Below are 15599 nucleotides of genomic sequence, written 5' to 3'. Positions count from 1 at the left end.
TATATATACAGAAGATGCACCAACTACTGTACAACAGCAAAAAAGACATAAATATTAAAGGATAGATGAATTAATGTATTCACAGTTGCAAAAAGAAAACGACGCTTCAGTAATGCAGACAGATCTTTTGGTAATCCTTACTAACATGTCTGTCCACACTTTCATGCACTGCCAGACTGAGATCACCTGCAAATTGGAGGAACAACACCTCATCTTCCCCCCAACCAGTTGGCCTTATCATTGACTTCCTGATTTCTATTAGAACCATTCTCCCCTTCTTCTTCCTTCTGTTGCATTTGCTCTCTCTCTCTTTCTCCCCTCTTTAACAGAGCCAAAATAAATTCTCACCTCTCCTCTTATATCCAATTAACTTTTATTGGTCTTGACCCTCCCCCTGTGAGTCTTGTCTTTATTCTGACATCTTCCTGTTCTTTGCTTATTCCTTGAAGAAGGGCCCAGGCCCGAAACTTCAGTGATGTGTCTTCACTTCCTTTGGACACTGCAAGACCGGCTGAGCTCCTCCAGCATTTCTGTGTGTTTTTAACTACAATTACAGCATCTGTAGACTTTTGTGTTTCACTGTGTAGTTTTCAGTTCACATTCGAATATGGGGACACAGTCTGAGGTATTGAATAATGCATATTCATATTCATGCATATTCAGTGTTGCTGAGACTCATTAAAAGTCTGTGTGGAGTCATTAAAATGGTGCCGTTACCACTGGTGCAGACCGGGGAGAGAAGGGCATGGAGACACAGCACTCCTGCCGGGTCCAACCGCCCAGTCCAACTGCCATCAGTTCCATACAGACATTAAACAGCCTGTTAATGGAGTGTATGGTGATTTCATTTAAAAATACTGCAACTGTGAGGTGTGCGCCCAAGTTCGGGAGCAGCCATGAGGGGGTTGCAGACTCCCGGGTAGCGGAGGACTGGCGTGGGACACCAGAAAGCAAGAAGACCACCCCCCCCCCCATTTGAGAAGGAGAAGCATAGGAGATGCCCCAAAGAACAGTGACCACGCTGGCGGACCAGTGAGGGGCTCTGCGGCTGGGTGGTGGGGTGTCGGCAATTCGAGGCAAAGAACCCATGCCGCTTGCGGGCGACAGGCGCTCCAGTCAAAGGATTCACACTGGGCTGTGGACTGCCGGAGACTGGCTTGAGACAGGTGGTTGGGGATATGTGGAGAAGGGAGGGAGGGAGGGGGAAGAGAAGAGCAGGTCTGCAGAAACCGGAAAAGTTGATGTTAATGCCACTTGGATGGAGAGCGCCCAGACGGAAAATCAGGTGGAGTTCCTCTAATTTCAGCTGGTCTCGGAGGGATGGTCCATCAGGCCAAGGACAAACGTGCGAGTGTGGGAGCGTGACGCAGAACTGCAATGGTTGCTCACTGTGAGGTCTCTGCCACTGGCATGGACAGAGTGAAGGTGCTCAGTGAAGCCTCGTCTTTCTAATTTATTCATTTTCATGTTCTTTTCTTTTCTTTGGCTTGGCATCGCGGACGAAGATTTATGGAGGGGGTAAAAAGTCCACGTCAGCTGCAGGCTCGTTTGTGGCTGACAAGTCCGATGCGGGACAGGCAGACACGATTGCAGCGGTTGCAGGGGAAAATTGGTGGGTTGGGGTTGGGTGTTGGGTTTTTCCTCCTTTGCCTTTTGTCAGTGAGGTAGGCTCTGCGGTCTTCTTCAAAGGAGGTTGCTGCCCGCCAAACTGTGAGGCGCCAAGATGCACGGTTTGAGGCGATATCAGCCCACTGGCGGTGGTCAATGTGGCAGGCACCAAGAGATTTCTTTAGGCAGTCCTTGTACCTTTTCTTTGGTGCACCTGTGTCACGGTGGCCAGTGGAGAGCTCGCCATATAATACGATCTTGGGAAGGCGATGGTCCTCCATTCTGGAGACGTGACCCATCCAGCGCAGCTGGATCTTCAGCAGCGTGGACTCGATGCTGTCGACCTCTGCCATCTCGAGTACCTCGACGTTAGGGGTGTGAGCGCTCCAATGGATGTTGAGGATGGAGCGGAGACAACGCTGGTGGAAGCGTTCTAGGAGCCGTAGGTGGTGCCGGTAGAGGACCCATGATTCGGAGCCGAACAGGAGTGTGGGTATGACAACGGCTCTGTATACGCTTATCTTTGTGAGGTTTTTCAGTTGGTTGTTTTTCCAGACTCTTTTGTGTAGTCTTCCAAAGGCGCTATTTGCCTTGGCGAGTCTGTTGTCTATCTCATTGTCGATCCTTGCATCTGATGAAATGGTGCAGCCGAGATAGGTAAACTGGTTGACCGTTTTGAGTTTTGTGTGCCCGATGGAGATGTGGGGGGGCTGGTAGTCATGGTGGGGAGCTGGCTGATGGAGGACCTCAGTTTTCTTCAGGCTGACTTCCAGGCCAAACATTTTGGCAGTTTCCGCAAAGCAGGACGTCAAGCGCTGAAGAGCTGTAATCCTTGTATTTCTAATTCATGTAATCCTTGTCATATTGCACTGTTTTTATTCCATGACAATAAAGGAATCTTGAATTCCAAGTGTCTCTCCACTGAAACTGTTTAGCAACCCCGGTCTTTACCTCGGGTTTCCCAGCATCTGCGGGATGGTGATCTTTATCTCGCGTCTTTGATCGCTGGCGCCCCGTCTCGTCTTTCAAGGGTTCCTGCACGACAGGTTTGCGCACGTGGCGTCATGACGCAGTGAGCGTGCACACGCCCGACGGACGGGGTGGAGGCGATGGGAGGCAGGTCGCGCTGCTGCGCATGTGCGAGGCGGCGCGGTCATGGTGGGCGAGTGGAACCCATGAGGAGCGGAGCCGGCAGTCGGAGAGAGACATGGCGGGAGTGTTCGACATCGACCTAGACCCTGAGTACCAGCAGGACGAGGGGGTCTCGGACGAGGAGCTGGAAGGGGTAAAAACGAGGGGCAAGGAGGGAGCGGCCCAGGAAGGGGGAGGGAGCGGCCGAGGCCTGTGCCAGCAGGCCCCAAGCCGAAGGCCGAGGGCCGGCCCACGCTACCTGGGCAACAATAAGCGGTGTGGGCCTAGAGTCCCCGTCCCGGGAGGCTGCGGGCCATGCTGGGCGAGCCCTGGCTCTCTCCCTCCCCCCTCCCTCCCTCCCCCTTCAGTCAAGCGCCCGCAGTCCGTGTGTTCGTGGCAGCTTGTCTTGGCGGTGGAAGAGGGCGGAGGGAGGGAGAGAGGGAGGGGGGGGGGCGGAGGGAGGGGTGGTGGCACAGGTGCAGACCGGCAGCTCGGTCAGTGATTAAAGAACCCGCCCCAATTATGCGTGCAATCCGTTTTCTTCAGAGGGATCCAGCGCTTATTGTGGGAATCTGTGCTTCAGGGCGCATGAAGAGAGCAGGACTGTCTGCATTTCAGGAGCTGTGCGGCTCCAGGAGCTTGTTCCGAACTGCAGGGACTTTAAATCATTGATGAGGTTCATGCCTTGGTGGTTCCTTTCTCTGCATTTTCCCCACGCCCTCTCGCGATTTGATTTAAGTGAAGTTGGTTCCGGCTTCGCCATGTGGTCTCTGACAGCTCCTCTCCAGTGCTTGACCCGCGTTGGATTTGGTAAATGGGAGTGGAGGGGAGGGGCGGGGTGGGGTGGATTCACTGGAGGCCGGTATCAGCCATTGATCCACGGATGGATATTTAGACTGGAGTTTAAGTGACCGAGCAGGGATGAACTACTTGGTTTGGAGGTTGTTGCCAGCTTGGAATTTGAAAGACCATTTCCGAGTTTATGCACAAGTACAACCCGACAAACAGCGTTCTACGGTTCTCGCAGACACACAAATAATGCACATGCAGGACAAGTATTTTATCTAGACTAATAAATATCGTTTTGTGCAGATTAGAGTCTGGGATTGTTAGTGTGAGAGGTTCCTTTAGTATTTCATGCATGTATTATATTTAAACATGGTGGAAATAAATGACCTGATCATAAAAGTCTATGTGGTTCTTCAAAGTTCAGTAGAATTTCTTCCAAGCGAGATTTGCTGTCTCATGACAGAATAATAATGACAGTTCGTGACAATTTTCCCCCACCCCCGTTTTTAGATTTATCTGATTGATAATATCTATGATGCATGTGTCAAGTGAGTAACGTTTTTGCATGGTGCATTAGTGAAGGAAGAATGGGCACTGGGAATTTGCACCCAGTGTCATTGGAGTAGTGAATTCTTCATCCTCATTGTGCTGTTTCAAAGCACTGAATGGGTCTCCTGCCTTTAAGGGAGAATGATTTGTTCCATTGCCCTTGACTGTTCTTGCACACCTTCTGGTTCATTATAATGCAGCCTTGAGCCTTGGCAGAGATGCAGTCTTTACAAGAAAACTGGAGACTAACTTTGCATCTATAAATAATTTGCTTGCAGCTTTGGGGTTTTTTTTAAAAAGTAATTGGTATGTATGAGATTCTTAGGGCATAATGTATGTATTTCATAAATTACTTTTTCATCATATTTTTGTTCAGCAAGCTCCCACATTCATCAATAATCAGGTTCCCAACCTTAATAATTTTATGGGTTAAGTTTGGTTGGGTTTGGTGATAAATACCCTACTTTTCAAGTGGGTGCTTTCACAGCCACTTGAGGTGAGAGTGTAATGCCTTATCTAAAAGATGCAGGCACCTTGAGTAGTTTGGCTCTCTCTCAGTACTGCAGTAAAGTCAGCCTAGATTTTAATCTTGGTCTATGGGGTGAGATTTGATCATTCAGCCTTCACTGCACTGATTTCATACAGCTTGGTGCATGCCACATTGACCACCGCCAGTGGGCTGATATCGCCTCAAACCGTGCATCTTGGCGCCTCACAGTTCGGCGGGCAGCAACCTCCTTTGAAGAAGACCGCAGAGCCCACCTCACTGACAAAAGACAAAGGAGGAAAAACCCAACCCCAACCCACCAATTTTCCCCTGCAACCGCTGCAACCGTGTCTGCCTGTCCCGCATCGGACTTGTCAGCCACAAACGAGCCTGCAGCTGACGTGGACATTTACCCCTCCATAAATCTTCGTCTGCGAAGCCAAGCCAAAGAGAAAGAGCTGCAGAATCACAGTGGTCAAAGATTGGAAAGGGGCAACTTGGTCCTGAGTCTTTGCTTCAGTGCGCTAGAATGGCAGTCTTAATGTCTTTGCAACATCTATCATGCCTTTGAGCGCTTTTACAATGTTTTGCAATTTTCTGTATAAAAACAAATTGCGTTGATGGCAGGAAACTCTATTTCAAAGCACAATTTGATTTGTCCATATATTTGGAAAAGATAAGATTTTGAAATTCAATTTTTGTTTTTTTTTTAACATGATAGTTTTTGATAATCTGAACATGCAAATATTCATATCAATGGTGAATGTAATCATCCTTGTATGATTATGCACCTAGCATTAGGTATTTTACGATTTATGCTCGATATTGCACACTCTCTGTTCTTGCTGCTACCATCAGGAAAGAGGTCGAGGTGCCACAAGACTCACACCACCAGGATCAGGAACAGCTGTTACCCCTCCACCATTAGACTCCAACAACAAGCTCAATCAGGGGCTCATTTAAGGACTCTTTTGCACTTTATTGTTTGCGCAATACGGAGAGGGAAAAAAAGTCAGTTTTTTTTTACATTTCTTTATTTATTTATGTATGTACATTCTGTTCAGTTTTGTTGTATGACCAGTAAGTAGTAATTCTGTCTGTGTGACAGGAAAAAGAATCTCAGGATTGAATGTGATGTCATGAATGTACTCTGACAATAAATCGAAATACTGTTAAAATTTCTCATTTCAGTTTAAATTTTTTATTGCACAAGATCTCTTTGGATGTTATCGTTTTTGTGCTCTCCCTGGATGATGCTTCTGTGATTTTTTTATTTGTGGATAAGTTGACATTGCCTGGGCCAGAACATTTATTTTTCAAAAAACTGTACCAACATCTATATAATTGGATCAAAGGGGCCAATAAATGTTGGTTGGAAGGGTAGCAGAGCAGTGTGGAAGATCATAAGACATAGGAGTAGAAATAGGCTATTCAGCCCATCGAGTCTGCCCCACCATTTAATCATGAGCTGATGCATTTTCCCACTCAGCCTCACTGCCCGGCCTTCTCCCCATAACCTTTGATTCCTGGCTAATCAAGAACCTATTAATCTCTTAAATACACCTAAAGACCTGGTCTTCACCACCAACTCAACATGCAAGTTTGCCTTCAGGCTATCTTGCACAAGGACTCCCAGGATCCTTTGTATCTAGGTATTTTCAATTTTCTTCCCATTTAAAAAAAAATAATCTGCCTGTTTATTTTTTCTCAAAATGAATGACCATACACTCTTCAACATTGTATTTCATTTGCCATTTAATAGTGGCCCCAACTCCACCCCCCGTGGAACACCATTAGCAACTGGCAGCCAAACAGAATATGATCCCTGTATTCCTACTCTCTGCTTCCTGCCAATGGTTTACCCACTCTAGTATGTTTCCTGTTATAACATGGGCCCTTATCTTGTTAAGTAGCCTCGTGTGTGGCACCTTGTCAAAGGTCTTCTGAAAATCTAAATCCAGAGCATCCCCCCATCCAGCCTCCTTGTTCATTATTCAAAGAATTCTGATACGTTTGTGGACCAAGATTTTCTCTTCAGGAAACCATGCTGTGTTGACTTATCATGTGCCTTCAAGCAGTGAGAACAGTGTGTGTGCTGCTCTCTGATGGCAGCGTTCCCTGTAGATGTTCTTGATAGCGGGGAGAAATTTCTGTAGAAATTTGCCAGACTTTCTGGTGTCATACCAAACCTCTGCAAACTCCTGAGGAAGTTGAGATGCTGACGTGCTTTCTTGAGGATGCCATTAGTGTGCTGGGTTCAGGAAAGATCCTCTGAGATAGTGACTCCCAAGAATCTAAATTTGCTCACCCTCTCCACCTCTGATCGATCCCCTAATAATCACTGGTTTGTAAACCTCTGGCTTTCCCTTCCTGAAGTCAACAATCAGCACCTTCGTTTTGGTGTCATTGAGTACAAGGTTGTTGTTGATGCACCATTCATCCAAGTTTTCAATCTCCCTCCTGTAGGCTGACTCATCACCTTTTTTTCCCAAACAACCTACTACCATGGTATAGTCAGCAAATTTGTAGAAGTTGTTGCACTGAGCGACACAGTTGATGGTGTAAAGTGAGTATAGCAGTACTCCAGTACTGATGGAGATTGTGGAGGAGATGTTCATGTCAATCCTCGCTGTGGTCTGAAGGTAAGGAAATCCAGGATCCAATTACATAGCGGGATGTTTGAGTCCCAGGTCTTGGAGTTTGCTGATCAGTTTTGAGGAGATGATGGTGTTAAATGCCAAACTGTAGTCGATAAAGAGCAAATCTTCACAAAACCATGTTGTCTTTCTTTGACACCTATATTTTAATCCTTAATGATAGTCAGTAATTTTGTGTCAACATATGTGTGCAGATCTTTCCTTTTCTATTCTTCCTTAAAATGCAAAATGACATTCATAATTTTTGAACTGAAAATATCAGGTCTGTAATAACTTTTGAAGTTCAGAGCAATATAATTTCCTGACGTTCTGCTGATATAATGGGACGGTAAAGCTGTTGGACCTGCAATTTGTTACACTGTGATATAGTTTCCATCATTAATATTGTCTTCACCTGTCTGTATCCCTTGTTTAATATTTCCAAGTCCCGATAGCTCTCATTTTCTTCTAATCTACGTTCTGATAAGTCTGTCACTTGTTTCCAAGGGACTTTCATTGCCATTGCTTCTAAACAAGGTTTTTTATAATTATTAAATGTCTTTATTTTGTGGATTTCTTTTTAGATGGAATATTTTTCTACCCGTTCCTTTCTGTTTTATCACCTTTTGATATCTGCATGACTTGATCAGTATTTATTTCTTCCATTTTTGCATTCTTGCTTTATCCCTCGTGTTTGTCTTTTTATGAAGCAAGTGAACACATTTGTGTTGGAGGGAGAATTTAATTCTTCTGATTTGGAAAGTAATGTATAGATAGATGTGCTCTTAGGCATCTGGTGTCCTTATGCTTCTGGATGGCGAGGTTGTAAGTATTGCAGAGGAAACTTTGGCAAGTTACTATTATTGGCCTTGTAGGTAATGTATTTTGCCATCTATTATGTGTGGTGGGGATGGGGGTGTCATTACATTTGTTTAAAAATTGTAAGTGTGGCCTTGATTGTGGATTTAGAATTTGGAGCTTTGAAGAGCAAAGGCATGTGTTGTGGAATGTTGGAAATCAGATAGGAAGAGCTGCAGACAATTCTAGTGTTAAAGGAACATTTGAGGATGGATTTGTAGATCTGATGAGCAACAGACAAGGACATCACATGGTTTGTGTGGGAAAATCTTACATTCAAGGTCATTAAGGAGAGAAGTGATGAGTGAGGTAGGATTTTCGAATGTTACATTCAATGAAAAGATGATCTGAACTGTATCAGAAGTAAAACACGAAAATCTGCAGACACTGTGGTTGTAGTGAAAACATAATGCTGGAGAAACTCAGCAGGTCAAACAGTATCCTTTATATAGCAAAGATAAAGATACATCACCAATGTTTCAGGCTGACACTTGAAAGGTATCAAGGTATGATCTTGATAAAGCTTGATGAAGGGCTCAAGCCCAAATCGTTAGTTATGTATTTTTATCTTTGCTACATAAAGGACACTATTTGACCTGCTGAGTTTTTCCAGCATTGTTTTACTTTTAACTGCGTCATCTTTATTAATGAATTCTCCATACAATTCCGCTCGTTCCCAGAGCCCTGCTCTTTTTTTGCTTTCAAGGACTTTATCTGTTCATTATCCCTCCCTAAAAAAATAGTTGGTGACTTGCCAGAGACTTTGTACATTTTACAAGGCAAAAATCAGTAGTATGAGCTTGTTGGTGGAATGTAGCTCCATTGTCAATCAGGAAGCTAAACTGTGAGCACCATAAAGTAGGCATTTGATTGGCACCTCAACATCTGTCTTAAATATTCACTCTTCCCTTCTCACCCACTGGGACTACATTGTCAACAGTGTAAAAACTAAACAGCAGGTGCATCAGATCTTTCCAGAGGACTTCCCAATTAGTGGTTGTTATTAGTAAGGGCAGCAGATATGTGGAAACACTGCCAATTCCCTGCCAAATCATACATGATAAAGATTTAGGTTTTGAGAAATATTACAGCATGCCACGATCTTCTCATGGTGAATTGGGGTGGGCAATAACTGTTGCCTGTCTTCAGCATCATTTTCCCCCCCCCCAAAAAAAAATGGCTTTGTAATGTTTTCATTAAGAATGCTCCTTTCAAGGGTCCTAAGTGTTAAAAGGTGCCAGTTGGTGCCATGTCAAATGGACATGTTGAAATGAAACAAAGTCTACAGACGCTGTGATTGTAGTAACTACACAAAATGCTGGAAGAACTCAGCAGGTCACGCAGTGTCCATAGGAGGCAAAGATATATAAGCGATGATTCGGGCTTGAGCCTTTCATCAAGCCCAAAATGTTGGTTTTATTCCTTTGTCTCCTATGGACGCTGTGGGACTTTTGAGTTTCTCCAGTAAGTTTGTGTATTTACTAAACATCATTGAAGCTGATTTCTAGTGAAAAATGACTTGTGTTATGTCAACTTACCAGGGTCAACATATGAATGGCACGGAAGCCTGTGTATGAAAGAAAAACATGTCTATCCACCATTTACATGGTGATAGTGACTTCTCTCTTGGACACAGAGGAAAGTTATCTCAGCTGACAACAGGGTCTGGATGGACTGGAAGAGTTAGCCAAGGAGTAGCAGATTGAATATATAGTGCCTTCCAGTGTTGGGGACAAAGACTATTTTTTTCCTTAATTTGTCCCCGTGCTCCACAGTTTTAAATTTGTAATCAAACAATTCACATTTGATTAAATTGCACATTGTAATCAAACAACGTTGAATAATATCTGCATTTTGGCTTGCCCATGTAGAAATTACAGCGCTTCTTATACATAGTTCCCCATTTCAGACACCATAATGTTTGGGACATTGACTTCACTGGTGTTTGTGAGTACTCAGATATGTTTAATTGTTTTGTTGGTACAGGTATAAGAGGGGTAGGCTTGCTTTTAAGCTTTTGATCACCTTTGAAGTCTGTTGTTGCCATGTTTCAACACGAGGACCAGAGTTGTGCCAATGAAAGACAAAAAAGCCGTTATGAGGCTGAAAAACAAATATAAAACAGTAAGTGACATCGCCCAAACCTTAGGATGACCCACATCAATAGTTTGGAACATCATTGAGAAGAAAGAGCTGACTGGTGAGCTCAGTAATTGCAAAGGGACTGGTGTTCCAAGGAAGACCTCCACTGCTGATGACCGAAGAATTCTCACCATAATGAAGAAAAATCCCCAAACACATGTCCGACAGATCAGAAACACTCTCACAAGGAAGGTGTTGATACATCAGTGACTACTGTCCGCAGAAGACTTCTTGAACAGAAATACAGAGACTAAACTGCAAGATGCAAATCATGGAAAAGGTGGTATGTTTTGGATCTTGGGGAGTTCCTTTCTGCCTCCACACTTTGCTCTTGCCATCACTCTGGTGAATCTTGGTCTCATCTGTTCACAAGACCTTTTTTTAGAATTCTGCAGGCTCTTTTAAATACTTCTTGGCAAACTGTAATCTGGTCATCTTTTCTGTGGCTAACTGGTATCTTGCAGTGTAGCCTCTGTATTTCTGTTCATGAAGTTTTTGCGGGCAGTCGTCATTAATACATCCACACGTGCCTCCTGAAGAGTGTTTCTGATCTGTCGGACATGTGTTTGAGGATTTTTCTTCATTATGATGAGAATTTTTCTGTCATCAACAGTGGAGGTCTTCCTTGGCATACCAGTCCCTTTGTCATGCCTGAGCTCACCACTACACTCTTTCTTCTTAATTATTCCTGTTATTCAGCCTCATAATGACTTTTTTGACTTTCATTGGTACAACTCTGGTCCTTAAGTTGAAAAATGGCAACTACAGACTCCAAAGATGATCAAAAGCTTAAAAGCAAGCCCAGCTCTCTTGTACCTGAACCAATTAAACATTCCTGAGTACTCACAAACACCCAAGAAGCCAAATATCCCAAACATTATGGGGCCCTGAAATGAGGAGACTACATCTAAAAAGTTCTGTAATTTCTACATGGTCAAATGAAAATGTATAAAAGTAACCGTGAATAAAATCTGGAATGTTCACTTTAATCACACGTGAATTGTGTGATTACAAGTTTAAAACTGGAGCACAGGCAAATAAAGGGAAAACAAATGTCTTTGTCTCAAACATTATGGAGGGCATAGTACCTTTGGTAGATGAACCCATGGTAGGTCTTGCACAGTGAATAGTGTTGCACATGGAAAGTATTGGAGAACAAAGAGTCCTGGGTAGAGTGGCATAGTTTTTTTGAAAGTGGCAATGCAGGTAGATAGGGTAGTAAAGAAAATGTTTGTTACACTTGCCTTCAGTTAGGGTATTGAATCAGAATTTGCTCTCATTAAATGTCGCAAAATTTGATATTTTGTGGCAGCATCACAGTGCAAGCATTTATATAAACCACCTTAAAAAAAAAAGTGCAAGAAAAAGAAAATAATAAAGTAAAACAGTGTCTGTGGTTCTTTATTCATTCAGGAGTCTGATGGCAGAGGGGAAGAAATTGTCCTTGTTTCTGCTGAGCGCTAGTCTTCAGGATCCTGTACCTCCTTCCTGATGGTAGCAGAGTGAAGAGGGTGGTGGGGCTCTTGGAAGATAGAGGCTGCTTTCTTAAGACATTGCCTTTGTAGATGTCCTTGATGGAGTGAAGACTGGTCCTGTTAACAACGCTCTTGTCCTGAGCGTTGGCACTTCCATAACCAAACAATGATGAAACCAGCCAGAATGTTCTCCACCTGCAGAAATTTATGAGAGTCTTCAGTGACATACCAAGTCCCCTCAAACTCCTTACAAAATATGACCATTGTCTAGCCTTCTTTGTGATTGCATCAACGTGGAACAGGATTGCATCAACATGGAACTGTTCCTTATGGAGTACAGGAACAGGGACATCATGTTACAACTGTATTTGGAATATTATGTGCAGTTTTGGTCACCCAGCTAGAAGAAAGTTATCATTAAAGTGGAAAGGGTGCAGAAAATATTCACGAGAATGTGACAAGGATTGGAACTCCTGAATTATAAGAGGAGGCTTTATAGACCAGGACTTTTCTCCCTGAAGTACAGGAGGCTAAGACCTTATGGAAATCATGTTTTGTAGGAAAGATAAATGGTATTTTTCTCAGGGTAGGTAAGGTGACTTAAAACTAGAGGGCATAGATTTAAGGTGCGAGGGGAAAGATTTAAAAAGGACCAGAGGAAGTGGCAGAAGTGTGAAAAATTGTGTTTTTTGAAAAATCTGTTTAGAAAGATGCAAGGATACAAAAGGTTGAGCAGGCAAGTTCAGCTAAGCTTGGTTGGCATGGACAATTTGGGCTGAAGGGCCTGTTTCCATGCATTCGAACTCTTGGCCATCTTTGAGATTCCCTGTGCAAGTGTGAAAACTTGGCTTTGACACCAAGTGAAATGCATGCTGTAACTGAAGCTCAGCTTCTCAGATTAGTGGAATGAAATATGATCAATGAACTGGAGGAAGGCCCGAAGCAGGTCACTTCGTTTGAAATATAAATGAGTTCGGCGACAAACCACGCAACATGCTGCACTGTGCACGGCTGTCAAAAAGGCTTCTTTATGATTTATTAGTGAACTGCAGGGGGATGGATAGCTTGTGGTTCAGCCATCTGTTATAGGCTTCACCCTCTGAATTGCAGGCTCAAACAAATGAACATTATTATTTACTAGTGCAATAACTTGTATTCCCTGTCAATTTAAGTATTTGAATGAAGATAGCCTGCCTGGCAAAGTTTCAAAGTTTGGTCATAAAAAATCCTTTATTCCCGTATTTTGTCTGTCAGTTTGCTCACTTCCAGAAGCCACTTATGAATTTATTGAGCTCTTGCTTGCATCTGGTTCCAGTTGTGTCATTTGGTCTTGATTATATTAACCAAACTAAATAACCTTTAATTAATTAATAAGCACTGATTTGTTTTTAATTCACTCTTGGCATGTGGGCCTTCTTTGCAAACCATCATCTGTAATCCTTAAATAATAATGACCATCCCTAATTTCCTGAAGGGGATTGGTAATGAGTTATTGCCTTGACAGTTGTGGTGCTGGTAATGTGGCTTATTTCACTAATGTAGATTGATCAATGTTGAAAAAAAATGACCAAATGAGGAATGATAAAGATGAGTTTATTGTCATACACACAAGTACAATTACACAAATTATTTCTTGCTGTCGCTGAACACGTGCTTGTGTTCTTTTTTAAAAAAAATTACAGTCCTTTAAATTACCCCAGAATGGAAAGATTTGAATATAAAAGATAATCTTCACAATTACATTGAGTGCAAAACAAAAGTGCGGATAAGTCTTTTTTTTGCTGCTGGGGTAGTCTGTGGTGAGGGTCATAGGGGAGGTTAAAGAGATGGCTTTTGGAGGTTTAAAAAAAAATCTGTTTTTGAACCTGGAGGTGCTGGGCTTCAGTCTTCTGTACCTTCTTCCCAAGAAGAAGTGAGAAGAGATTGTGACCAGGGTGATGGGGGTCCTTGATGATAATGCCTTCCTGCTTGATCCATGTTTTCAATGGATGGGAGGTCAAAACCTGTGATGGATTTGGTTACGTTTGCTACTTTCTTCAATCTTCAGTGTTCCTGATTGTTTCTTACATGGCAGGGGTGGTGGGGGAGCTTGTTGCCTTTGCCCTTCTAGGCAATGGACATGAACCATTGAGAGTAGACTGAGAAACGTCTTGACCTCAATTCATTAAGGTAATTGATGATCTTGCCTTGTTCAACCAAATACCCCTTGATTCCCTTGTTCAATGGTCTGTAATCTTTTCCCTTGAATATCTTCAATAGCTCAACCCCAGAGTGCCGTAGTGGCTGAGAGGACCGTTTAAGAGGAAAAAGTTGCTTCTAAGATTCATCTTAAATGCTCAAACAATGCCCTCTAATTCCATATAATCCCCTCTCAGTGTTGAAGTGAGTGTCTGCCTCAAGTACACTAATGTAGATTGATCAATTTTAATATCCACATGTGCTTTGCTGCTTTGTGAAAGAATGCTGAGGGTTGTAAATACTTTAGAAGGGAAGTGGGTTGACTGGTAACCCTAATTTAAGATGGTATCCACTAATCTCGAGTTCCCCAGATTATGACTCTCAAGAACAATGCCTGGGAAGGTGAAATGTAGTTAGTTACAAGCTAATGCTTAAGGCAATGTTCCTCTTTGATGTAGAAACAGAATGTTCATGTGAGAGAAACACGAAAGGCTGCAGACATTCTTCTTCTTTTCTTTGGCTTGGCTTCGCGGACGAAGATTTATGGAGGGGTAAATGTCCACGTCAGCTGCAGGCTCGTTTGTGGTTGATAAATCCGATGCGGGGCAGGCAGACACGGTTGCAGCGGTTGCAAGGGAAAATTGGTGGGTTGGGGTTGGGTGTTGGGTTTTTCCTCCTTTGTCTTTTGTCAGTGAGGTGGGCTCTGCAGTCTTCTTCAAAGGAGGTTGCTGCCTGCCGAACTGTGAGGTGCCAAGATGCACGGTTGGAGCCGAGATCAGCCCACTGGCGGTGGTCAATGTGGCAGGCACCAAGAGCTTTCTTTAGGCAGCTGGAGGAACTCATCTGATTTATTGAGCATCTAGGATCTTTTTGGCAAAAATATATCGCTGACTTTTGGGCTTGAGCCCTTCAAGGAAAAATCAGATAAGGCAGAAGCAGGATATAACAAACAGTAAGTCTCAGAATTCAAACAATGGGGACCAAAGGAACGTAAGTGTTAATTTGATGTGATAAGGGGTCTAGGTAGAATTGATCGTCTTTGTGCGAAATGAGACAGACAAATGGAGGGGGGTGGGGGGTGGGGAATTTTTAAGAAAGCCAGAGAAGTCGATGTTAATGCCATCCAGTTGTCGGGTGCCCGTTTGCTGTAGGAAAAAGTATAAATCAATGTGTGACTCGTGTACCGGGTTCAAAATGTCTGTGCCTTATTTTGGTCAGCGACAGGTCACAGGAACAGGAAATGAGATCTATCCCGAGGGTACTGACTGCAGGAGTTGTAAGAATGTATGATCAAAGCTAATCGTTTCAGACGCATGAGTCAGAAAAAGGAGATGGAAACAGGAACGGCTCAACCCACAGGCTAATGAAAAAGAACAGAAGTCGTAAAGAACCATATATAAGCAGAGTGTGACCGATTGGCAGACTCACTTACTGCAAGACGAGCTGCCCAATAGCAGCGCATCCTGTGTTAACTGCATTCTTAAGTTTTTGTAAAACTAATCGAGTGTTTCTTGTAATAATGGGTGGTCATGAAATTTGTTGCAAGGTTGAAAGCCACAAAACTTGAATATTATCATCCACCCTGTTGATTTCCCTCAGAATTTGATTTTAATTGTTTGGTGCTGACTCTTCTCAACTCCAGTGTCCATCAGTCTCAACTCAAATCTCTCACTGAGCGTTGACTCCACCACCCCAGCGTTCACCCTGATGAAGCTTTGTTCTCTTATTTTGAAAGTGGGTACCCAT

At 43.4% G+C, this 15599-nt stretch overlaps 1 protein-coding gene across 9 annotated transcripts in view; it reads left to right on the top strand.

The window, feature by feature from the left end:
- The window catches only part of rps6kb1a (ribosomal protein S6 kinase b, polypeptide 1a), a 211542-nt gene that overhangs the window by 139910 nt on the left and 56033 nt on the right, over positions 1 to 15599 (top strand). Inside the window, exon 1 of one of the 9 annotated variants that reach the window (XM_069910982.1) lies at positions 2694 to 2893. The exons of the other annotated variants lie outside the window; for them this stretch is intronic. Coding sequence (XP_069767083.1) covers positions 2744 to 2893 — 150 coding nt within the window. The 5' untranslated portion in view covers positions 2694 to 2743. Of the gene's footprint in view, positions 1 to 2693; positions 2894 to 15599 lie in introns of those variants that run through there. 9 annotated transcript variants of the gene reach the window in all.

The sequence above is a fragment of the Narcine bancroftii genome, chromosome 14, assembly GCF_036971445.1.
Source record: "Narcine bancroftii isolate sNarBan1 chromosome 14, sNarBan1.hap1, whole genome shotgun sequence".
NCBI lineage: Eukaryota > Metazoa > Chordata > Chondrichthyes > Torpediniformes > Narcinidae > Narcine > Narcine bancroftii.
This window is presented reverse-complemented; position numbering and strand designations above follow the sequence as displayed.